This window comes from Xiphophorus couchianus, chromosome 9 (genome assembly GCF_001444195.1).
Source record: "Xiphophorus couchianus chromosome 9, X_couchianus-1.0, whole genome shotgun sequence".
Classification (NCBI taxonomy): domain Eukaryota; kingdom Metazoa; phylum Chordata; class Actinopteri; order Cyprinodontiformes; family Poeciliidae; genus Xiphophorus; species Xiphophorus couchianus.
This window is the reverse complement of record NC_040236.1, coordinates 3,038,055-3,064,021: the sequence shown is the minus strand read 5'-3', so window position 1 is coordinate 3,064,021 and position 25,967 is coordinate 3,038,055. Positions and strand designations below refer to the sequence as shown.

The following is a 25,967-nucleotide window of genomic DNA, read 5'->3' as shown; positions in this document are numbered from 1 at the left end:
TTTATTGTCTATGTTTCCACTGAGATTCCACAACAGCCAATACAATGACGGCAGAAGCACAAATTACTGAGATTTAAACCTGGTAGAAACAATCTGCATTCATTTTAAAGCTTACTGAGGTCGAAACTAACTACAAAAAGATTCTTACTCATTTTAAAGAGCATGACAGAATCAGAACCAGCTTTGTTTGCCAAGTTTGTGAATACAAACAAGGAACTGAACTCTGATTTCACTTTGCTTTTAATGTACACACATTTAATAGAGAAGCTATGTTGTGATGACTTCCTGTAGGAATTGTTTCAGAAAGAGCAGGAGCTTTTAAAGAGACAGTGGCTCCACCACCCAACCCCAGATAAGTGGAAGACAGTAGATGGATGGAATGGATGGATGGGATTTGTGTCTATAGGGACGAGTGTTGACGAATCTCATACACTTGGATGTTAATATTCTGTTTTAATTTTCAATGTTTGACCTCTGCTGGGCTTCTGGTTCCATGAAACAAATAGGATTATTGGTTTAAAATTAAAATGCTAAACTAAAGAAAAAACATTACACTCATCAAAACCCATCAGAACAATAAGGACTTCCAGCACCACTGGGAACATCAGATAGCTGGATCCTTCTTAATAAACCGGTCAGCTTCAAGTTCAGCTGCAGCCAGTCAGAGTTCAGTTTTAGTTCTGCAGGAGGCAGTTTCACACGACGGAGAGCTGTTTGTCCCAGAGACGATTTACATAACAGAACCTTACCTAACTCCCTCTGGATGCTACCCAGTTCCTGAATCCCATTGGAAACATTAAACATATCTAACACTGCCATATTCTGATTATATTTCAGAACATGGCAGTGATGTGACCTAATTTGTCCAAGATCTTAATTTTCGGGTTGAATCTCTTTGATGTTTCAAAATGATGGATTCTGTTTGAAGTTTTAATAAAGACTGTAAATAACATTATTTCAGTCGGCACTATTGAATATAGATTTTGTCCTCCATACGACAATAAAACAAGATCTCAGTATATGTTGTCATGCTGGTCAGATTTTGCGTTCTGTCTTGATTAGCAACATTTAACAGTTGAGTAAAGCTCCCGTTCTTTCCAGGGCTGACCTGGGAGGAGTGCATCGCTCAGTGTCCTCAGGGAGTCGTTCCTGCCTGCCACAACGCTGAGGATTCTGTTACCATCTCAGGCCCTCAGGTTAGGCTTTTACTCCCACACAGTTCTAATGCTGATTTCCTAATGAACCGGCGGAGGACTGGTTCATTTCCACCAGCCTTCAGAGCAGACAGACCCTCGCTCAAACCTCTGAGACGTTCCTGCGCTCAGACTGTCTGAAGGTCTGACCTCCGGCTGCATATGCGGCTCCAGGACCATTTTGCAAGCGCTGATGGGAGAAAGTTCAGACAGGCTGAAACCAGCGTTGTGCAAGTTTACAAAAACTGGTTCTCAGCTCACAGATTAAAACTGAGTCATGTATCAGTTGAACTTTATATATAAAGAGCTTTTCAAATAGAAGAGTGTAACAGTATTGTATGGAGAAGGACAGGCATGAAACTACTGGAGAAGCACCATGTTCACATTCTGTTAATTTTCATTCATATTTTTATTCATGAATTTAATGTAATAAAAAGGGCAATGACAACGATTTCAGTTCAGAATCATAACCCAACCCTGTGCCACATGCTACTTCCTGCTGTTTGATCACTGAGTTTCTTCCACGTCAATATGTATAATAGCTACATAAAGAAGATGCTAATCTAGAAGCCTGTGGATGTTTTTCTTAACTAATGGTGTGTGTGTTTTTCTGCAGGAAGCAGTCCGTGCGTTTGTGTCCCAACTAAAAGAGGAAGGAGTGTTTGCAAAGGAGGTTCGCAGTGCTGGCGTGGCTTTCCACTCCCACTACATGGCCTCCATCGCTCCTAACCTGCTGGCTGCTCTGAAGAAGGTACGCAGTCTTGCTGGAAGTCAGCAGAATCCAACATATAAGTTGACTTAGAGCAACTGCACAACACATTTCCTGTTATTTTAAGGCACCTTAAAATAAGGTGCCTTATCTCTGTTATCTTAAAATAACAGAGATGAGAGAAGAGATGAGATTACTGTCTAGCCATCTTCGGGTTATGCTGTTCAGTTTTAACTGAATATGATGCATCCTTTAATGATGTGAATCTGAATAGAATAATTTTAAACCTTAAATCAGATTATAATCACAATGCTAACTTTCATCTTTGAATGCATGTTTGAAGAGTTATTGTCTTGAGAGATGAAAGATTTGGAAGAATGTTTTCCTGGTCCGGTGTTAAAATCAGGTCTCCCTGTTGATAAAGTTATCTGAGCGTTTTTTCACACACATCTGGTCTGATTCCATCTGCTGACTGCTCTGGTGTTCCTGCCAGGGCAGTTTGGGCCGGTCCTGGCTGCTTATTGTTTATGCCAATAAGCAGCCAGAGACGTCTTCTGTCCTTGTAGACTTTCTCCTTTTCTGACTGATTCCTGCAGCAGAACCCAGTGGTTCTAGAACGGTCCAATGGTGTGTGGCGTCGTCCCCAAGGCCGACTCAAAGGACCTGTGCTAATATTCCTCCATCTCAAAAGACGAAGGTGGGGTGTTGGGCTCTGGCCAACCGGTGACCTAGATCAGAGGACAATCGGACCTGTGTTGTTGGCCACAGTGAGACTGAATGTGTCCAGTGAGATGTAACTGGATCCGGTTTTCTTTCTGAACTCTGGTCTTTTCTGTTTCGGAGTAAGAACTGGACACTAGAGAAGAAATAGGACTCCTTTTCACACTAAGTCTTTGAAAACTTTGAAAAACCTCTGAGAGCTCCTGGGGTTTAATTAGTTGAATTGAGTTAAATTGCTGAATATTTGTCTATTATTGTGCCCAAATCCCAAGTGGCATTTGTCAATAGACATAGTTTTAGCTTTTGTTTTCTATCTCTCTGTGTCTGTTAGTTGTTACTTAAGTTTACATTCAGTAAATGTGTAGAAATACGTTTATTTCATAAAGAAATGTTTCTTTTTTAATTCCAGCTTATGATGATTGTTTCCTAATCTTTACCTGACTTTTACATTATTTCTTATTCAATAAGAAATTTTTGAATGCGTAATAAATCCTTTTCTGCTGGTTTGCATTGGTAGATGTATGAGAATGTAATTTTTACAGTAGGATAAGTTAAAATGGCACTAATATGCTAGCATATATGTTTTCTGGTTATATCCCCATAAGATACTGTACCTTAAACGACTCTCCCCTATGTCAGGTTTGTTCATTAACTGGTTTTCAGTCTGTGTGTTTCACATCAATATCTGCTTCTGTTTGTGATGTTAAAGGTGATCAAGGAGCCACGGCAGCGCTCCCCTCGGTGGGTCAGCACCAGCATTCCTCAGTCTGAGTGGGACTCTCCTCTGGCTATGCTCAGCTCAGCTGAGTACCACGTCAACAACCTGCTGAGCCCCGTGCTGTTCCAGGAGGCCCTCAGTCTGGTGCCTGACAACGCTGTGGTGGTGGAGATCGCACCTCATGCTCTGCTGCAGGTACTTCCATCTGACGTAAAATACTGTAGTCAATTCTTATTGCTTCATGCTGTTTGTCTATATTAGATTGTCGTTCAAAAGGGGATTAGACTGCTGATGCTTTTACTTGATGGGGTCATGAACATGTTTGTGGCCTGCTAATGGTTCCTAACTAATGGTAGATAAAGTGTAAAATAATAAATAATATAATGTCTTTTTAAAAGAGGTCACTGCTTCCTGCAGAACTTTACTATAAAAAGCGTTGCTATGGCATCCTTACATTTTACATAAGTTTTAATCAAATCCAGATGGTTTCTGAGACCTTTTAAAAGAAGAGTAATTATATCTTTAAATTAGGCGTTGAATACATAAACTTTCTTAAAGGGGTGGTACTATGTAGAGCTTTAAATGTGTTATAATGTTATTCCCTCATCAAAAACATACATCTTCCTGTCCACTAATGTACACTGCTCAAAAAAATAAAGGGAACACTTAAACAGGTGTTTAACACTTAAAGTGTTCCCTTTATTTTTTTGAGCAGTATATTTCATACAATCCATAATATGACATCCTTGGTCTGTGTCCCAAATAGATAATCTATTACTCATACTTCATAATCAAATAAGATTATTCAGACACCCATCTGAACAGTAAGCACCAAGAAAACCATACTGTGTGTGCATGCCTGTGTGTCAGAGTGGCAATAGATAAACTGACCAGAGCCCCATATCTGTCCTGTCAGCTCTTACCCAGCTGGCTGAATTTATCTAAAACACTGCATCACATCTGATTTTCACATGTTTCTGTCCCCTTAAACTCACACTTAAGAAGTAAATATATCCTTTGCACCGATATCCAGACCCTGCTTCTCCTGAATGACAAATTTTCTTCCTCAACAATGGTCAAGATAATGCCTACAAACGCTGTTATCAAAGACATTAGATTTTAGTTTCAGAGGCATAGAAAATAGGAAAATAACACACCTTCCCACACATTTAGCACTGGAGCATTTACTAATTGATCTCTGCAAAAACCAGCAGCTGTGGAGTGGCACAAAAGATAAAAACTGGGAGTAGTCATGGAGCATTCATTTCAGTATATTGATATTTTTATATTAAAAAAAGTAAACAGTAAGAGAAAATGATATAATGTAGCAGAACACCGGGATTTCCACATAACTGAACCCACTATATATGCTCAATACAAAACAGGAAAAATACGTCAATACCTCAAAAAATCTTTTGTTTCTCTCATTTTGATCCACATAATGAGCACCTTTCAAAACACCAGTATACATGGCATGTGTTGTTCTCTAAATTGATTGATCTTGGATTAGTACAGGTATAAATAATAACTAAACCAATGTTTTCCTCTTAGGCCATCCTTAAGCGCAGCCTGAAGCAAACATGTTCCAACCTTCCTTTAATGAAGAGAGGCCATGCTAACAACCTGGAGTTCTTCTTCTCAAACATTGGCAAAATCTACATGAATGGGTGAGTGAGCGCCTCAAACATGTTGTGTTTTTTTACTGTTAGTATGACTTCTGGATTTGAGCTTATTTTCTGCCTCCTAATTTTTTCTCTCACACCATGGATTGTTTTGGTCTGAACTGTTTTAATTGCACTTGTTTAGGATCAACCTGGATGCTAACAGCCTGTACCCAGTGGTGAGCGGTCCTGTCCCAGTTGGCACTCCAATGATCTCTCCCTTAGTGCAGTGGGACCATTCCCAGGTTTGGGATATCCCCAAAGTAGAACATTTTTCCCACAGCTCAGGAGGATCTAAATCCGCTGCCGTCTATAATATCGGTAAAAATGCAGTTTTCGACTTCATTGCTTGTGTGCTCATTCAGATTTCTTATGACTTTTTTTTCACCATTGTCTCTCTGATTGAAACAGAGATAAACTCTGAGTCATCAGACAACTATCTCATTGAACATTGCATCGATGGACGCTTTCTCTACCCAGCAACGGGTTACCTTGTGCTGGCCTGGCGCACTTTGGTCAGGAGTCGTGGAATCATAATGGAATCCACTCCAATCAGCTTTGAGGATGTGAAGATCCACAGAGCTACCATCCTGCCAAAGACTGGTGAGAGACCAGCAGGGCTCAGCATGGATTCCAGTCATGGATTAATGACCCAGTTATCCCAGTTAAGCTGTTTCACTGTGTCTCAGGGTTGTGACAGTACTACAAGTTCCAATTCAATGCCATTTCCTCTTTTCAATTCTGCACCATTTTCAGTAGTAGGGAACCATATAACAAGTAAATAAACATTAGGAGACTGTAGTCAGTAACAGTATAAGAGCGTTTTTATTGTCTTAATTAGCATAATTGTAATCTATTGATGACAATGACAAATAAATCTTATCTTATCTTATCTTATCTTATCTTATCTTATCTTATCTTATCTTATCTTATAAGACCAATAAGTAGTGGATAACCCAGTATTACTATTAAGTAAACATAGCTTACTTAATAATAATATATTTAGCTTTTAAGCTAAGTAAACATAACTTCAAAGTGTCCCCTTCCTATATAGACAAAACAATAATGCAACTGTTAATCCTTGATGGAAGTATGTAATTTAGTTGAACATGTTGAACAACAGGCGTTTTAGTGGAAACAAGGATCTGGTTCATTCCAGTGTATCCAGCAACAGCCACATTTCCTTTCTGTGTGTTCTGATGATTCAGGATCCTACTTTCTCTGGTGACGACTTGCAGTCAACAGGGTAGGTAGAATACAGAGTCCAGACTATTTTCACTTTTGCCGACTTCACTTTGAGTTTTTAAAATAGACTTCAAGCACAAATCTCTTAAGTTTAAGTAGTTTAACAAGCTGACCTTGCATCAATTCATTCCCACATTGATCCTGCTAAGTACATAGCATTAGCTTCAAGTGTTTTACTGTTGCAGAAAGCAGCTTTATTTACCTTTTGGGTTGCCTCAAAAAATGTGTGATCTTTAAGAAGCTTCACCAATTTTGTAAACCATGCTTTTAATTTTATGTTTTCAAACAATGAGATCACAAACTTACCAGGAATTTTCAAACTTCTAGGTACAGGTGCTGTAAAACGTGAGGGCCTAAGTGTTTGTGGACCAAATTCAGAAAATAACTGGGTTTATATTTTGATTCAAATGGATACTTAAAAAAATAGATATTTTGTTTGTATCAGTTGTGTCAAAAATATCGGCTATTTTGACAAGCCTATCATCTTCAAACTTCTGTTCATTGCAGGCTCTGTTCAGCTGGAGGTGCACCTCATGCCAGCCACCAACAAGTTTGAGGTTTCAGAGAATGGAAACCTGGTTGTCAGTGGTTAGAGCTCTTTGCCTCTTTGTTACATTTCATATTTTCAGCAAATACACACAATCAAGATATTTTACTTCTGCGGTTTACATGTCATTTCATTTCAGGTAAAGTAAACATCCTTGAGGATGCAGACCTTCAATCGTTCCATATTCAAATAAATCAGAAAACCGACAAAAGGAATGATTCCAATATGAAACTTAAGTCAAATGACGTCTATAAAGAACTGCGACTGCGTGGCTACGACTATGGAAAGACTTTCCAAGGCATCTTGGAGTCCAGCAGTGAAGGTAAAAAAAAGTATGCATGCATTCTATAGGATTTAAAAATTATTTTTTTGTAATACACTGACTGATACTTTAAGAATAAAACCATAATGCTGGAAATAAATTAAAATTTGCCTTAAAGAAATTTGACTTCTCTTTGAGTTTTTAAAATAGACTTCAAGCACAAAACTCTTAAGTTTAAACTACTTAGCCACGCCTTTTCTCTAAGGGCGTGGCTTTAACTGGTTCTTCCCCATTTTTTGGAGTCGCCTCACGGATGGTACAAGCAAGCCAAAGCCAGATAGTGCACACAAGTGTTTTGATTGGCAGCAAACTGCATTTGTTGATTGGTTCATGGATTCCTCCTCTTATAAGGACATCTCAACCAATCCATGACAAGACCACAGTCGCAGGTGAGATGGCGTGCCATATCAATTGTGGCAGATCCATCCATACAATAAACCTGCACTGGTACCAAATTATATCCAGTTTGGATTGCTCCGCCTTTGTGCCCAACTTTCTTGTCTTTTATCAGTGCTTCCTAACCCTTTGGTACACTTTATTTAAATAAGTTGGTCATGAGCAGATTTCTGCAGAACCCTAGTGGGATTTATGAGGAGATAATGGACTCATTTGAATCAGGATTGCTGGAGCAAGATCACATATAAGACAATCTGGACATTGGACGCTGGGCACGAGGGTTTGGCTCCACAAGTTTTTACCCATGGACAGACGATTAGAGAAACACTTGTGACTCCCTTAGACAAGTTCATTCTGCAAAAGCTAATAAGCTTTACGGTAGAAAATGTCATTTTCCACCGCATACCTCACCATATCGTATTTGATCTGTTTGATTCCAGGAGACAGTGGAAAGCTGCAGTGGACAGGAAACTGGGTGACCTTTTTGGACACCATGCTGCAGATGATGGTGGTCGGGCTACCAGGTCGCAGTTTGCGCCTGCCGACCAGAATCCGCTCTGTACGCATCGATCCTGCTGTCCACCTGGACAAAGTGTGCGAGTATGCTGATGAACTGCAAGGTGAGTTTAACTGCTATGTTCAAACTTGACACTTTTAGGTCTTAACTACAGGTGGTGATATGGACTTAACATTGTATCACAATATGTTGTGGTACTATTCTGAAGAACATTTCTTTTCTGTTTTTTAGGTAATTTGTTTTACATGTTTTTAGGCTGTGACTGCATGGCACAGAAATCCCATTTGTAGTCTGGACACCTGACACATAAAAACTGTGATTTGTATCACTAAACTGCACAGAGTAACTGGAATTGGTAATCTTTTCAAATTGATATTATCATTGAACACACAATGGAAAATTTAGTAGCAATAACAGTCCTGATAAGATGAATAGTTTTAGGAGGTATTAAACATAATTAATTTTAATTTATTGAGCCAACAATAAATCAAAATTCTTATCATAAAAAATAAATGTTTAGCCCTGGCTTTCATATTAGAGGTGAACCAATAAATCACCTGTAATCAAGGTGAATTATTGGTTTACTGCTGATACTTACATGTGACACACATCAGGTTCTACAATTATTCACTACCTGCCTCCCTTGTTGATGGATGTATTCATTTAAACCAGTGACACGCTCTTAATCATGAGAATGTATCATTACATTTATCTTTTTCTAAGTTCTTAACTCCTCTAAGTTGATGAATCTGACCAGTTAGTCGACCAGCAGATTTTCTGGTTCTCTCCAGACAGAAGTGCGTTTATGTCTTGAAGCCTGAGCTCGTCATTGACCGTTTCATTGCTGTAGCTGTCGACGTCCACGTGAGCCGCTGCCTGGACAGTATTGCTGCCGGCGGAGTCCAGATCTCCGGTCTGCACGCCACTGTGGCCCCCCGGAGACAGCAGCAGCAGAGCCCCCCCACCCTGGAGGAGTTTGTGTTTGTCCCGCATGTGATGACAGAATGCCTGGCAACCAATCAGAGCCTGACTGAGCAGCTGAACCTCTGCAAAGGTAGAGATTTTATAATATTTGACTGTTTGTGTGATGGTGTAGCTGATGGCTTTGTCAGATTATGATCAATAAAAAGCTTGAGTCACTCTCTATGAAAACATTAAAGGGGCAGTATTATGTAAGATCAAAGTTTTTTTACATCATGTTATAATGTTATTTCCTCATCAAAAACACATAGAGTGTTGTTTTGATTTTTTTCATGGATCTTTGAGAAATCCTTTAGTCCCCATGGCAACAATTCAGCTGTGCAAAACTGCTGATGGACATACTGCCTCCTCCTCAAAGCTGCAGTTTCCAAGTTTCCAAGCTTCTGCTTCGCAGAGCAGCTACCGTACCTCCCCCACTCAGCTCCTTCAGACTAGCCAGCAGCAATTAGCAAAGACCTGGTGGTACTGCATCTGCTGAGCTCATTATAGAAACTACTTCTCAGGGCAACGCTGGTGAAACAATGGTAAAGGGTTAATAGAGGAACCATGTTGTGATGACTTCCTGAAGGCGGAGTTTCAGAAAGAGCAGGAGTTTTTAAAGAGACAGAGGCCCAATTTCAAGGTGTTAAATTACAAAGTCAAATCTTATATCAAATCTTATATTTTATATCAATATATCATATTTGACATATACAGCGTTTTCATAACAACAGAAGGTAACATAGTTATTTGATTGTGTTTCAAAATGGCAGTGTGTACCTGGAAACCACATAATACTGCCTCTTTAAAGACTGGAACTGGAGAAGTCGTGGTATGATTTAATTCTACATCTTCTCTGCAGGTCTGATTCACACACTACAGCTGAAGTTGGCTCCTCATGGTGTGAAGCTGGCCATTCCTGGGTTACCCGGCGACCTGGTGGGTTCTCCGCCCGGCCAGGAGGCATCAGCGCCCTGCCTGCTGCGCCTGCTGAGTCTGCTGTGTGGCCTGGAGCTGAACGGAAACCTCCAGTCGGAGCTGGAGCAGGTCCTCGTCCAGGAGAAGGCCTGTCTGCTGCAGGACGGCCTGCTGCATGGCCTGCTGGGGGATCCTGTCCTCCGCCACTGCCTGGACATCAGCATGGAGAACTGTACGCCTGGGAGGATCAAAGTCCTGGAGGTAATATCGATTTTTTTGGATATGAGCAGTTGTCATCATGATCCATGCATCCCATAACGTATTCCTCTCTCTTACCCCCCCAGGCTTTTGCAAACGATGGCCAGCTTTTCTCCCGTGTGGTTCCCCTCCTCCACATTCAGCCGATGCTACATGTGGACTACACTGCCACAGCAACATGCCTGGATCTGCTGTCCGCCCATGAAGCCGCGCTGGAGGAGCTGGCTGTGGCTTCAGCGCAGTGGAACCCCCTCAGCGAGCCGGCTCCAGGGAGGATGGCTGCCGGGGCGGACCTGGTGGTGTGTAACCACGCATGGGGTCCCCTGAGGACGGACCCCGGACAGCTGGTGGCTAACCTGGCCTCCGGTGCCAGAGAGCAGGGCTTTGTTCTGATCCACACCCTGCTGAAGGACCAGACTCTGGGAGAGACGGTGGCTTTCCTCACCAGCATCACCAAGGGCAACGAGCAACGTGGCCTGCTCTCACAGGTTCATGGAAAACATTTTATGATAGTAGTGATATTGATGTCATAATAATAATAATAATGATTTATAAAAAATCAATTAGTAATCTAATAGAGCTTTTTCAAGAAGTTTCTTCCCTCTGATGACGACTTGCTGTGTTTTCTTTGTATTTCTCCATCCAGGCTGAGTGGGAAAGCGTGTTCTCTGAGGCCAACCTGGCCCTGGTAGCGGTCAGGAAGTCTTTCTACGGCTCCGTCATTTTCCTTTGCCGCCGCAAGTCTCCCAGCAAGCAGGCCATCTACCTGCCTGTGGACAGCACCGACTTTCTGTGGGTGGAAAAACTCAAGGTGGGTTCCAGCCGGTTTTATTCACTCAGGTCACTGATGTGCCCTCAGCTCTGCAGATGTCTTCATTTGTTAGCTCTCCTGTCATGTTTCAGGAATTCACTTCACTTTTATGGTGTAAAAGAAAATTTTTTGGATCCTGTTAAAAACAAAAAGCCAGATCTATTTTTTTCTTTTTTTGTCCATTGTAAGGTTTGTGGTTCTGTTTGTAGTAGAATTACAGCCAAAGTATTACTGACCAGAGATACAGTGAAATTCATCCTCAGAAATCTGAGATCAGATTTCTGATCTGGTTCTGATGCGGTTTTAATCCGGTTCTGATGTGGTTCTGTGTACCAGGAGATCCTGGCGGATTCCTCGGACCATGCTGTGTGGCTGACTGCCTCTCAGGCTCACAGTGGGATTGTTGGGATGGTAAACTGTCTGCGGCAGGAGCCTGGGGGAGAGCGGATACGGTGAGGCAGATAATACCTAAGCTTGTTTTTTTTTATCTGTCTGGTGCTAAATGTGTTTGTTTCTCCTTCTTTGTGCCCAGCTGCATGTTTGTGTCCAACCTGAACGGCTCCTCAGCGCCACCGATTCTCCAGCCGGGCCAGAAGTCCCTGGACTCGGCGCTGGAGGCAGACCTGGTCATGAATGTGTTCAGAGATGGACAGTGGGGCACTTTCAGACACCAGCTCATCTCCCACGGTATCAGATTATTAAAACGTGCTTCATATAAATAACAGCAGTGGATTCTTCCACTGTTGCTCCTTGTATCCACAATATTAGGTTTACAGCAGTAACAGACATTCCTAATGTGTAACAGTAGCTTGGAAAATATGACCTTTTTCACAATACACCAAATTTAAAGAAACGGTTTTGTTTGTCCCTTCAGCTATTGTTTGTCTGTTTTCCAGACCTGAAGGAGGAGCTGACAGAGTCTGCGTTCATCAACGTGTTAACTCGAGGTGACCTGTCCTCCCTGCGCTGGATCGCCTCCCCCCCCCACCGCTCTGACCCCAGCAGCCCCGCCCTGCAGGCCTGTCACGTCTACTACAGCTCGCTTAATTTCCGAGACATCATGCTGGCTACTGGCAAACTGCCACCAGACGCTATCCCAGGTAGCTATCAACATCCAGGTCAAAATCACTGCCCTTCATTAGTTCATAGTTATGGAGGATGATGCTGACATAAGATTATTATTATGGAGGTTAAGCATCTTGATAATGTTGAAATTCTGTAGCATGAGCTCATCTAGAAAATATTTTCAAATTAAGATGTGTGAAAGTTCCAAACCCAAAAGAACATAAGGACCCATCTCACATTTACCAAAGAAAAGAACAGTTGAGACGTTGTGACGTGACTTTAACTAGGCCATTGATTCAGGAAGATCCTGTGACTAAATTTCAACAATTCTCCAAAGAAGAATGGCTCAAGATTTCTCCACAGAGATGTAAAAAGACTAGTTATGACCTAATGGTAGGTATTCCTGCATGGTGTAAGGACCAGTTATTAGTTTTTATAACTTCATCACATTGGTGCAGATCCTCTATAGTCCCTGTTGAACATGTCCAGAAAGTATTACTATTACCCACTCCATCCTGTCTGTGTGCTTTTCCTTCAGAGAAGTCATTTTTCCTCCTTGTTGTCTGTTTAGGGGACATGGCTCTGCAGCAGTGCCTGTTAGGGATGGAGTTTTCTGGTCGTGATCCCAGCGGTCAGCGTGTCATGGGGCTGCTGCCCGCTAAAGGCTTGGCAACGGCTGTGGAGGCTGATAAACGATTCCTGTGGGAAGTTCCCCTCAGCTGGTTAGTGTCACTCCTGCTGCTAAATGTTAAACTGCCAACATTTCCAGTGGCTCTGTTTGACCTCCACAATGTTCTCTAAAGACCTGACCGAGGGGTGTACAGGTTATTTACACCTGTTCACATAAAGGGTCTTATTATGTAGAATCCACGTTTTTGAGTCTTACATCATGTTATAATGTTATTCCCTCCTTAAAAACATATCCAGACTGTTGCTCACACTCAGTGTGTACCTAGAGCGGGTACTCAGAAAGATATTCTTTTATGCTTGTTTGAGGAATCGATCAATCTCCCATGGCAACCAGTCAGGGATATATAAAATCTTGGTCCCATAAAGCTTTTTCCACAAAGCTCCTCCTCCTGTGAGCTTCTGCCTCACAGGGCACCTCTTATTGCACCTTCCCCTCTCTGCTCCTTCAGACTAGCAGTAGCAGCAATTGCCAAACACCTGGTGGAGTTGCGTGCCACAGGCCATTGACTGCATTTCCTCCTCTTCTCTCGCTGCCCTTCTTCCTGTCTAGTTGTTAATGAATAAAGGTGGCTAGTGCAACAAAAAACTTTAAAAGAAACTGGGCTGTTCGGCCAAATTGACCGTCGTTACATGTGGAGGAGAAAGGAGGAAGTTTGCCATCCTGGAGGCAGTGAAGCACAGGGGCAGGTACTTTACTGCAGGAGGGCTGGTGCACTTCATAGAGTAATGATGACACAAACTAAGAACATCATGTAGAAATACTGATGCAGCGTCTCAGTATATCAGCCTGGAAGTGAAGTTAAGGCTTGGTGACATTCAGGTCTTTAAAAGAGATTATGTCCCTCAGTACACCAGCAGATTAGTCACAACGGGGCTAAGAATTGTTTTTGGATATCCTAGCTGACCTAAAACAGGAACAGTTTATTCTGATCTAATGTCATAGTGTGGGGAAAAGGTCAGTTTATTTTTACAGGACATGTAATTTTTCTCATACCTGTGTGTTGGGGTGTGTGTGTATGTGCGTATGTGTATGTGTGTGTGTCTGAGCAGGACAATGGAGCAAGCGGCCTCTGTGCCAGTGGTGTATTCAACAGCGTATTACTCTCTGGTGGTGCGGGGCAGGCTCCGCCCCGGTGAAACCGTCCTGATCCACTCAGGCTCTGGAGGCGTCGGCCAGGCTGCCATCGCCATAGCACTCAGCAAGAACTGCAGAGTTTTTACCACCGTCGGTTAGTACACCATGCTCTGTCTTTCTGTCAAGTGTTCCGTTTGCATTTCTTTCTCTTTAAATATTTGTTTTTTATTAAAAGAATATTATTTATGTATACTATATTTATGTATAGTAACCCCACAAGGCTCTGATAAATATCTTACTGTTTGGATTGACTAGGCTCAGCAGAGAAGAGGGCCTACCTGCAGGAACGCTTCCCTCATCTGTCAGCAGAATCATTCGCTAACTCCAGGGATCTGTCTTTTGAGCAGCATGTTCTGCTCCACACAAAGGGCAAAGGTCAGCACCTTCCTCATGTTATCAAATCCTGTTAAGCACACCTAGCTCAACATCGTTTATGTTATGCTGTCTGTGGAATTTGGAAAATTGCTCATCTCCTAACATACATTGGAGAAAATTGTCATCATGAAGCAGGTGTGACAAAATCCACTGTAAAAAAACAAAGAATTTTAAAATTGAGATCTATTAGCTCTGATTTCACACAAAGGGCAAGAGTATTGAAAAAACCTGCTTCATCACATTACATGAAGCTGAAATAATATTTTATTCCACACACTGAGTCAGAGACCTAAAGATTGTTTATTACCTTAAAATGGAATCTGGTCCCTGTTTACTCTGAATCAGGTTGAATGTGGGACTCGTCTCATCTCAGACTTCTGCTCAGTCAGTGATATTTAAAGTAATCCATCTGGTTAACTTTTATTTTCCTCACTTTCTAATCACTGATGTTGCAGTGAGTTTAGTTTTCTTTTGCCTTCACTCACCTGCAGCAGAAATCATCAGCAGTTTGAGAGAGGAACCCAGTGAGGCATTATTCAGAGGTCAGAGCCACAGGTTGGCCTGAGGGTGAACTTCACAGCTAAACCACAGCTGCCTGTTGACACATTCTTTGTTGGCAGAGATAGGAGAGTGAGAACAGCAGCTCCTGAGGTCCACATGCCTCTCATGTATTGTGGTGGTTTCATGGTGACCAGAGATGAATGATTGAAGGTGGCTGACTGGGATTTCCTTCCTCCTTCTCATATCCAGGCATTGCTTAGAGTTGGAGTAACAATCGTTTAAGATTTCATACAATGAGCCCTGGACTTCCTCTTTAATAGAAGAGAAGCACACTATAAAGTGTTGCAAAAAGCATAAGATTATCCCTTTAATCATTGACAAATAAATGCATTTTAATAAAGCACAGAAAACGCAGGCAGAGGGAGAAACAAACACTTCCGGACAGGTTTTCTCTCCTCAGTTCTTTGGTTAAGCATAGAGCTGGAACTGGACCAGTCAGCGTTTCCTTCTCCACTTTCATTGGGTACCATGTCCTCCTGTTTAGATGCACAATAAGGATACAACAACCATGTAGAATGTGGTGATATTGAGAAAATTTTGACACACGTTTAATTATTTGTCATTTTCAAAAGCACACTGGCGTCTAACAGGACCAGAACAGACATACGTCCATCATCTGAGGCCAGGAGAATATTCCTTTCAACAGAGCTGTTTCACTCAGCTCTGACACCTCACTGAAACTCTCCAAACACTTCATTACTGTGTAGATGCTCACACACTTGATTAGCTATTAGTTTATAAAGAGTTTTAGGTAAGAAAGGAAGATTAGATATAGGTCTGGAATTTAGGTTGTTCTTTTTTTTTGGCTGTTAATTGTTGCAGTTCCCTCATTCAGCCTCCTAAGGTTGGCATAGCAAATACAGTAGACAATCAAATTCAGCACATTGAATTGGGATGAAAGTCCAATCTCTGTTATCTCTTCAGTGTAATTAGGATATAATATCCAGTATCAACTGTTTGTGAAAAGGGGGGGAAAACGTCTTTCTTGTGTTTTTCTGTATGAGCCATTAAGAAATCCCCACTCAGTCATGTTTTCTGCGTGTTTCAGGCGTGGATGTGGTTTTAAACTCTCTGGCTGAGGAGAAGCTCCAGGCTAGCATCCGCTGTGTCGCCCGACACGGACGATTCCTAGAGATCGGAAAATACGACCTCTCCAACAACAATCCACTGGGTCAGTACGGAAAGTTCTGACACTCCAAGTACTATAAAGAATACAGTCAACTCATTGTTACTCATTACAAATGAGACGTATGGGTCTGCCTGTGAAGGGAAGCTTGCTGGTGTTTGGCTAATTGTCAGGACTCTGAGCTGGTTGAGTGTCAGCTGTCTTGTTTTGGGCCGATCCCAGGTATGGCTTTGTTCCTGAAGAATGTGGCCTTTCATGGCATCCTGCTGGACGCTCTGTTTGAAGAAGGCAACAGGGAGTGGGAGGAAGTGTCCCAACTGTTGAAGGAAGGCATTGTGGAAGGTGTAGTTCAGCCTTTAAAGACTACAGTTTTTCAGAGGGACGACGTTGAGCAAGCCTTCAGATACATGGCCCAGGGAAAACACATCGGCAAAGTCGTCCTGCAGGTTGGTGCTCTTTGACTTTCAGAGATATCAGAGTGGCGGATTTTGGGAGAACTGTAGTTCATTTACTAATACTTTTGTCTGATTGTGTGTCATCTGGATGTCTCTTGTCTTTACACAGATCCGTTCTGCGGAAAAGGGCGCAGCCGTTCAGCCTGCATCCCCGCTGCTTCTTCCTGCTATCTGTCGGACTTCCTGCCTTCCGTCCCACTCCTACATCATCACTGGTGGGCTGGGAGGCTTTGGCCTGGAGCTTGCTCAGTGGTTGATTGAGAGAGGAGCCTGCAAACTGGTGCTGACATCTAGATCGGGCATCAGGAATGGTAAGGCACAATAGACGACGCTAATATCCCTGGGGAAAAAAAGGAGACAGAAACAGAGTTCTCTGTTTGTGAAGATCAGAGGTCAGAGGACTCCGTCCTCATCCTGAAATGTGCATCACAATGAAACCCACTAACCTGATCTTCCAAGCAGAGTAGAACAACGAGGAGTGAAGATGCACATGTAATTAGTTTGTTGTTCTGCCTGGTCTTGTGTCAGGTTACCAGGCAAAGCGGGTTGACGAGTGGCAGAAGCAGGGCGTGACCGTTCTGGTCTCCACGAGCGACATCAGCACACTGAAGGGGACGGAGAAACTGGTTGCTGAGGCGTGTGCACTGGGCCCAGTGGGCGGAGTCTTCCATCTTGCCATGGTAACACCCGCAGTCAGCTTCACCTATTTCTTCATGTTGCGCTCCTGATAATTAGCTGTGGATGTCTATCATTTCATTTCTAAAACTATTAGAATAAACTCAATTACAAAGTAATCAATGGGAAAACGAATATAGTTTCACCAGCCTTAGTTGTCATTTGGATGCTGCTAACTACGATGCTACCTTGTTTTAAAATTTGGTCAGCTACTGTACTTTGTAGAAGCATTAAGGATGTTTGTTAAATGAACAAATTCTTAATTCTTCTTAACCATGTCTTATTTCTTCAAAGTTTAAACATTTAATTCAACAAACGGCACCAAGCAAAAATCTATATCAGAATGAGTTGAATGATTTGACAGATACAACGAGGGCAGCTCTGACGGTTCTGTTTAAATCTGTATGGCTGTAAAGTTAGAAAAGGAGAGATGTTACATTAAGGGACACAAACCTTGCTCTGTATGATGGATGGAAGAGGTGGTTTGAACTTCCTCCATGTCTCTCTCAGTTCAGAGAGAGCTGAAGATGCTAATCAGCTGGTACCAGTTGTAAAAACATTAACAGTATCTTGTTGCTAAAGTTCTGGATCATAATAACTGTTCAATAGTAAAAAAGTAAGAGGAAAATTCATTTCAGCTGCACAGCATCCAAAACCAGAGGGAATATTTGTCCAAATATGACTAAAACATATGAACTAAAGTTTACAAAATAAACAAATCAGATCTAACATAAAAATCTACTCTAACATGCTGCCACCATAAGCAGTGCAATTGTGTAACCTAGTGATGATAGGAGAGGGAAAATGTTTCCAGGTTGATTATTTTGAGGGGAAGGTAGATGTTTGATCTATTTGTATGGTTCTTTAAAATAATATTTTTTTAGTTCTCCCTTAGTGTTTCTGCTTTTCGGTGAAACTCTTGCTTTGTGATCCTCAGGTATTGAAAGACGGCATGCTGGAGAATCTGACGCCTGAGCTATTCCTTGATGTCAGCAAACCAAAATGCGACGGCACCATGAATCTGGACAAGTAAGACGTTTAGTCGTGCTTCACTGCATCGCTTTGTATTTTAAAGAAGGCCGGGTTGTTTTGCCTTCTCTGTTCCTCTTCGCTGACGCAGTAATGTCTGATTAATTTTCAATGTCTCCCTAGAGTGACGAGAAAGTTGTGTCCAGACCTCGGCTACTTCGTGGCTTTCTCCTCTGTCAGCTGTGGGCGTGGAAACGCTGGCCAAAGTAACTACGGTTACGCCAACTCGGTGATGGAACGTGTGTGTGAAAAGCGGCGCTTTGACGGATTGGCTGGATTAGCAGTTCAGTGGGGCGCCATTGGAGATGTGGGCGTGGTGCTGGAGACGATGGGTGGAAACGATGTAGTGATTGGGGGAACCCTACCCCAACGCATCACTTCCTGTCTGGAGGTGCTGGACTTCTTCCTGCACCAACAGCAGCCGGTCATGTCCAGCTTTGTGTTGGCGGAGAGAATAACAGTGAAGAGTGAGGCAGGGGGTCAGAAAGACCTGGTGGATGCTGTCGCTCACATTCTTGGTAAGAATCAAAAGAATATTTTGTGAATAATTCTTGAAAATATTAAGAATGGCTTTTGATTCCCACAATTTGTTAAAAAAGAAATAAAAGTCTCATTTTGTTTTAGTTGCCCTGAAGTGATGAGGGATAAAGCCCACTGTGTTTTTGTGACTTTTGTTCACAGGCGTACAGGATGTGAACTGTCTGAACGCTGACGCCTCGTTAGCAGACTTGGGCCTGGACTCCTTGATGGGTGTTGAGGTTCGCCAGACTCTAGAGCGAGACTACGACATTGTGATGGCCATGAGGGAGATCCGCCAACTCACCATCAACAAGCTGCGGGAACTGGGCAAGGGCAAGGCAGAAGGAACAAACGGTATGAAGATCTAACCTGCTTAAATCATTTAAGCAGGTTAAGTGGTGGAGAAAGTTAGTAGGGAAGGAAAAACAAGTTTTATTGTTTAGCACCATCCAACAAGCTATACAAGAAATTAAAAATCAATAAGTAAAAATAAACTAAAAAAATCATAAGTTTTGCCTTAACAGAGGGCTTCATTTAAACCATTACTTTAAATGAAACAATTTTTAGGTAAAATTTTATCTTTACTTTGGCAGAAAAATGTAAATAATCTAACTCTGTCATCGTCAGTATTTAAACTACGTAGCAGTTAAATCCTCTCTCTGATCTTTACATTGTTTCATGCTGATGCTAATGAACACCATCACAGTTCAGTCACACACCAAGTGACTAAAGAGCAAAGGACTGAGCACACATCTGTGAGGAGCTCCTGCGCTCAGTTTGATGTGAGGCAGTTGGAAAGTCAGTTAGACTTTCATTCAAAACAGACTTTACACAGTCATCTATGTACACAGATGACTGTGTAAATAGTTGAAGAAAACCAAATCTCATGTGTAAGATGATCCTACAATGATCATACTTCTTTTTAAATAAATTTTAAAAATTGCAGCGTTCTCAAAATATTATAAAAAATGTGTCCAAAACAGTGCCTTGTAAAAGTTTAATAACTAGGGATGGACTGGTTGCAGTTTTCTGGCCATTCACCAGTCTGACCTGCTGATTCAGATTTTGCCTGATACAGATTTTTTTTTTTGTCTAAAAACTTGCTAAACATAGTGACAAAGTCTCTAAGTTGACAGCAGTGGGTGATTATTGTTGACCATGCAGAATCAGGCGTGATCTGGTGGATTGGTCAGTCAGTCACTGCAGTGGCTGATTTTCAGAGCTTTACTGTGGCAGATAAGATCAGCAAATAAGACGTCATGTAAGTATTGACCGATTGCTGATTTCCCAAAATTAAGGAAACTGGAGCCGATTTATCAACCGAATGATTAATTGGTGCACCTCAATTTATAACCCTTTCAATTTTTTCCTATTTTGTGTAGGTGCAATTACAGACTTCAAACACATATAACACTTCCCTTCCACTTCACAATTCTGTGCTACATAGTGTAGATCCATCATGTAATATCCCAATAAAACATCATTAAGGTTTGTGATTGTAATAAAAAAAAAGTTCATAATATTTGAGCACTTTTGCAAGGCACTACATACAGACAGAGACCAGACAGCAGAGCAACTACAACTCAGTTGGTTCTGACTTTCTGAACTTTCAGGCTCATCATTCCTTTTCCCTCCCTCCTAATAATATCTGTAGAATGCAACCAGACCAAAGCCACGAAGGATCCGGCTCGCTCCGTTTTGGGGTCTGATGTGACCCAGGTGCTGGTGGACCCCAGCGGCCCCACTGTGATCCCACTCAACAAGGCCCAGAGCCAGGAGAGGCCCCTGTTCCTGGTCCATCCCATCGAAGGCTCCGTCTCTGCGTTCAGGACACTGGCCTCCAAGCTCAGCATGCCCTGCTTCGGCTTACAGTGCACCAAAGGTACATCAACCTCATTGAATATGGAACTATGCCTGAACTGATTGGCTGTAAAGTGGGAATAATATGAAAGTCCTCTCTCATTGTGAGTTCTCTCTCTTTACTATTCTGGGAGTTTATTAATTAATGCACAACCATGTTAAGGAGCTGCTGGATGATTTTAATTAAGTTAAGGGTCCAAATTCTTCTGCAACATTTTTCCTTATTATTTTGTCTGTGTTTCGACTAAACCCACTGATCCCAGTCTGTTCCTGTTCTCCTCCCAGCTGCTCCTCTGGACAGCATCCAGGCTCTGGCAGCGTACTATGTGAACTGCATCAGGCAGCTGCAGCCAGATGGGCCGTACCGGATCGGGGGATACTCCTTTGGTGCCTGTGTGGCCTTTGAAATGTGCTCCCAGCTGCAGACCCTCAACCACAGTGTGGAGCATCTGTTCCTGTTCGATGGCTCACACTCCTATGTGGCAGCTTACACACAGGTCAGAGGAAAGAACCAGTACACACACACACACTGGTCCCAGTATGCACTTTTATTTCAACTAGAGGAGAGAATTTTACAAAAACGTGGCAGAGAATAAGATGATTATTTTACTATAAGTTTCCCCCTAACATAATTATTTCTATTTGTCAAAAATCAAAATAATGGCAGAACTTTTTTAAGCATTTAAGCTGTTGGTTTAAGCCCAGAGGATGATGTCATCGCTTTGTAAGTTTTCACATCTGTGTTAAATCCCCCCTTTCATTATTCATTAGCAGATATAATGTTAGCAGTAGTTGTCTTTGATCAGAGGCTTTTTCAAATTCGCTGTAACACAGACTGCTACAGGAGATCTTTCCTGCCCACAACGATCTCCATCTACAATAACTCTTTGAAGAGTTTTAAATTAATTTGAGCTACAGCAACATTTAATTTTCCTTTGGGCTCAATACAGTGTTTTTGAATTGAATTGAATTAATTCTACCTGAGCTAAAAAAGGAAATGTTTAGTCTAACATAATGACAGTAGAAGGCTCAGCGGCTGTGATCAGTGCTTTTAATCTGGGTTTCTCAGTGAATGATGTCATAATGTGTTGGTTGCAGAGCTACAGAGCCAAGCTGACTCCAGGCAAAGAGAGTGAGGCTGAAACGGAGGCCATGTGCGCCTTCATCCAGCAGTTCACAGACATGGAGTACAACAAGGTACTGGAGCATGTTCTGACAGACAGACAGACAGACAGACGCTCACTAACACTATTGGTTCATCGCCTGGTTATCATTTTCTCATTATTTGTGAGAACAGTGAAATTAAGAAAAAAGGAAACAATTAGAGGAAATCTGTAGTGCATGTAAACTCTAACATCTTGTCAGCAGTGTTTGTAGTGAATAAGCAGAATTTAAATTGTTTGTTTTTGCAAAGAGATTGTTTGTTTGAGGAGTTGCTCAGAATACACACAGCGTCATTTAAAATGCACATTTGAGGAAGCAACAATCAGACTGCATTTCAACTTCAGGAGATAAAAATCAAAGTTACATAAAAATCAAAACATGATCATAAAGACACACAAAAAAGATAAATTCATGGTAATTTCTAGAAACTAATAAAATGTAGAATTTAAAGTCTTTAGAACTACAGTATGGTTGCATACTTGTGGCTCTATTAATATAGTAAGATATCAAGATAAGCTATCTATGTAGCTAGCTGTCTATTTGGCTAACTAGCTAAATGGCTATATAGCGAGGAGATAGCTTGTAGCTGTTTAGCTAGCAGACTAGCTGACTAAACTGAATATGTTTGCAGCATAAAGACATTAATTAATCAGGAGTCATATCAGCTCTTCTGTTTGTTCCTGACTTACTGCAGCATTTTGGACAAACTCAAGTTGATCAAAGGCTTTTTTTTCTCTTTTTTTTGGTAATACATCCTGATTTATCTAGATTTACAGCGTTCTCCTGTATTGTGCTGCAGCTCTACAAACTTCCTGCATTTCAAATGTTGTCTTTGGACTCTGGCTTTTGTTTTTTTTTAATTTAGGACTAATTCTAATTGTCAAAAAATTGTCAAGCATAGTTTTGGTGCCTGGATAACGTAGCCTGAAAAACACACTGAGAGAGAAAATGTATTGATATTGAAATATTCTGATAGTATTGTTCCTGGGCAGTGGCAAGAGGCACAGTTGTATAAAACTTCTTATGTTGCGATTTTCAACATACTACATTTGTTTGGTTTTTTTTGGCTTAGCGTGAAATTGATATTTATCTTTGCTTGCATAGTGCATGAAAGTAACTAAATTTTGCTATAACATTTAGGGACAGTTCAGACCCAATGAATCAGTCCGAGCCGTTTTGTCCTCTGCTCTGGTTCCACAGCTGCTGGAGCGCCTGCTCCCGCTGTCAGACCTGCCGGCTCGCGTCAGGGTGGCGGTGGACCTGATCATCTCCAGCAACAAGAACATCAGCCGTGACCTACTTGATTTTGCGGCTTCCACCTTCTACCACAAGCTAAAAGCTGCTGACGGATACGTACCTGCGATGAAATACCATGGCAACGTTGCGTTACTGCGCGCCAAAACCAGCAGTGAATATGAACAAAATCTGGGAGAGGACTATAAGCTGAATGAGGTAACTGATACATTCATTCATGGTCATTATTATTACTGTGAAATGTTCACATATTGATGTCTAATCTTATTTTTTTGTAAGAGGTTACCCATAACTAATGACACTGCATGGATGACATGATTTTAAAATCCCTTAGCAGACTCTTCTGATGTTCTCATCATGTGCATATCATGAATGTTTGTAAGATTGTAGCCACTTTATGGTAGAATAAATGTGGAATTATCTTTCCCACATTTTCTATTATTAAAATGTATCTTAAGCATCCTGTGACAGACTGGCGACCTGTCCAGGGTGACCCGCCTCTTGCCCCAGAACGTTAGCTGGAGAGGCACCAGCACCTCCTGACCCCACTAGGGACAAGCATGTTAGGAAATGGATGGATCTTAAGCATCCATATTCTCCAGACATGGTAGAAAAATCCTGACTGTTGTCTTTACCCTCCACTTTCACTCAACAGCTGACCTATGAACCTAAAACAACCTGAAACCAGATCCAACCCTCAACACCTTTTACCCTTCTGAAAAAAAGTTAGAAAATATAGAAAACTAAATGTTTTTCCCCTTATGAGTGAAAAAGAGTCTGCAAATAGAACTAATATATATATATATATATTTTTTTTTTCTCCAAAGAGTTTTTGCGGCGCTAGTGGCTCGTATTTTTTCTACAGTAGGCAGACAGGAAGGAGGGTGAGGAGAGGGGGGAAGACATGCGGCAAAGGTCGTCGGGACCAGGAGTCAAACCCGCGACGTCCGCGTCGAGGACTAAGGCCTCCAAACGTGGGGCGTGCTAACCCCCTGCGCCACCACAGCACGCCCCATATATATATATTTTAAATCAAAACTGAAGAATTATTTACTTGAAATAAGCTCCTTTACATTGCTGAAAAGTTGCAGTGGATCATAAAGCCGGTCCTCCATACCTGGCCCTGCATGTGGCTCCCAGTGAATGGCTGATTCTCAGGCTGCTGCAGCATCTTGGTGGCTGCAGAGGAACCAGGTTTGCTGGAACAGAGACGCATCCAAAACATGCAGGGGAGGGGACTGGAGGCCTGGCTTTGGGAACCGCTGGACTGAGGTGTTTGCTCCAAAAACTAGAGATTTGTGTTTTGGCAGAGTAACCTGAATCATTCAAACGAAGTTTCGATTCTCTCACTGCTGAAACGCCGACAGGATCTGAATCTCACGTCTCTTTCTCAGGTCTGCGATGGGAAGGTGTCGGTTTACGTCATCGAAGGCGACCATCGCTCTCTCCTGGAAGCAGAAGGAGTGGACTCCATCCGCAGCATCATTCAGAACTCGTTGGCTGGACCACGAGTCACCCCAAAAGAGGGCTGAGCCCCCCCACTCGCTCCCTCCCCTCTTTTAAACCACAGGCTGCACCTTAACACCACCTCCACTGGGTTCCAACAACATCCCACTTCTATCATTTTAAATTCAGGATCTGTAGGTTTAACTGTTTGATGAAGCGTTTCCCAAGCTGAAGGTGTAGCAGCTCTTAGTAGTGAGAAAAGCAAGAGACGGTTTTTCACTGCTGACGTTTTACTACTGCATTTTGCTCAGTTACATTTTGCTGTGTTGCTGTTCATCATCACTTAATGCACATTTGTTCCCCTGGAGACGCTGAGAAACTTTTCCTTTTGTGGCTTCGTGGGGACGGCTTCATCTGCAGCATCCCCACACACAAAAACATGGTGGCTTATTTTTCCTGAAGGTACGCTTCTGTGGACTTATTACTGTAACAATGAACATTTGATTATTATAACTTTGAGAGAGAAATGACCAAACTAATTTTGATGAGTAGAATGGTTCCCAAGCTGATATTCAGATGTAGTTTAGAACCTATATCTGAGTTTATACAAAAGATGTGTATTTTTTTTCCTTTTTATTAACATTACGTTGATTCTGATGAAGTAGAAACGCGTTTCTTTTTTTATTCGAAGAACAAATGGAGTTCTGCTTGGAGCTTCATGGGACCGCAGTGAATCCTACCAAGATGGATGAGTGTCTGTGTTAACCAAGCAGCTCTATGGTTCTGCAAACCTTAAACATCTTTAGTTCTCATTAGTTCTGGTGGAGCGACATGTGAGTTAGCTTCCATTGCTGTAATCTGATTTGTTTACTGACTTAAAGCACTTAGAACCTGCTGTACTGTAGCTGAATGTCTCCTCTACACTGATGCAAACTTTAACTCAAGCGGTCTCACTTGGTGGAAACAGTGAGTCAGTTATGAAACACTGAATAATTTTGTGGTGTGGATGATAAACTGTTTACTGCTCAGTTCTGTTCCCTGACCTCTGAGACCTTAGCGGTCAATGAAGGGTCAGGTGACTGCAGTGAGTGAAGTAATGAAGCTTCTTTGTCTTAGAAATATTTCCAATGTTTAAAAGAAAAGAATAATAAAAGCCTCTGAGTGAGCATGATGTCTGTGTGTGCAAATCTTGTCCTGAATGAGTTCAGCAAATGAAAACTCCATGCAGATATGATACAATAACACAGAACATGAGTTCATTCACATAATCAGCTGCTCAGGCTGACTAACATAGAAGCAGTAAACACTATAATATACTAGCTGGTACAGCACAAATGATCAGTGTAACTGATCATTTGTGCCAGAGCAGCAGCCACATCTCAAAACCTTGACATATTGCATATGCAATATATTTTTCTTTATTGCATTGCACAGGAGCACCACAGGGCTCTGTACTCTCACCATTCCTCTTCTCTCTACACTTCAGACTTCCAGCACAAATTTGACTTCTGTCACCTACAGAAAAACTGATGACTCTGCTGATGACTGTAACGGAGGACCGAGGCTGTACTGGTAGCCTCTTGTCCATCAGAGACGGACAAGAGGCTGAGTACAGAGAGCTGGTGGGGCATTTTGTGT

At 41.9% G+C, this 25,967-nt stretch overlaps 1 protein-coding gene across 1 annotated transcript in view; it reads left to right on the top strand.

Annotated features, from left to right (window-relative positions):
- The window catches only part of fasn (fatty acid synthase), a 40,741-nt gene extending 15,246 nt beyond the window's left edge, over positions 1–25,495 (top strand). Inside the window, exons 12-42 of the mRNA XM_028028362.1 lie at positions 1,102–1,196; positions 1,810–1,944; positions 3,332–3,535; positions 4,892–5,007; positions 5,147–5,322; positions 5,413–5,604; positions 6,754–6,834; positions 6,933–7,115; positions 7,952–8,131; positions 8,879–9,082; positions 9,851–10,167; positions 10,251–10,652; positions 10,811–10,975; positions 11,312–11,427; positions 11,508–11,662; positions 11,872–12,075; positions 12,612–12,762; positions 13,781–13,959; positions 14,121–14,240; positions 15,850–15,972; positions 16,150–16,373; positions 16,492–16,693; positions 16,911–17,062; positions 17,995–18,086; positions 18,210–18,604; positions 18,768–18,959; positions 20,260–20,487; positions 20,751–20,962; positions 21,564–21,662; positions 22,830–23,081; positions 24,278–25,495. Coding sequence (XP_027884163.1) covers positions 1,102–1,196; positions 1,810–1,944; positions 3,332–3,535; positions 4,892–5,007; positions 5,147–5,322; positions 5,413–5,604; positions 6,754–6,834; positions 6,933–7,115; positions 7,952–8,131; positions 8,879–9,082; positions 9,851–10,167; positions 10,251–10,652; positions 10,811–10,975; positions 11,312–11,427; positions 11,508–11,662; positions 11,872–12,075; positions 12,612–12,762; positions 13,781–13,959; positions 14,121–14,240; positions 15,850–15,972; positions 16,150–16,373; positions 16,492–16,693; positions 16,911–17,062; positions 17,995–18,086; positions 18,210–18,604; positions 18,768–18,959; positions 20,260–20,487; positions 20,751–20,962; positions 21,564–21,662; positions 22,830–23,081; positions 24,278–24,415 — 5,684 coding nt within the window. The 3' untranslated portion in view covers positions 24,416–25,495. The remainder of the gene's footprint in view (positions 1–1,101; positions 1,197–1,809; positions 1,945–3,331; positions 3,536–4,891; positions 5,008–5,146; positions 5,323–5,412; positions 5,605–6,753; positions 6,835–6,932; positions 7,116–7,951; positions 8,132–8,878; positions 9,083–9,850; positions 10,168–10,250; positions 10,653–10,810; positions 10,976–11,311; positions 11,428–11,507; positions 11,663–11,871; positions 12,076–12,611; positions 12,763–13,780; positions 13,960–14,120; positions 14,241–15,849; positions 15,973–16,149; positions 16,374–16,491; positions 16,694–16,910; positions 17,063–17,994; positions 18,087–18,209; positions 18,605–18,767; positions 18,960–20,259; positions 20,488–20,750; positions 20,963–21,563; positions 21,663–22,829; positions 23,082–24,277) is intronic.
- Positions 25,496–25,967: the final 472 nt, after the last annotated feature.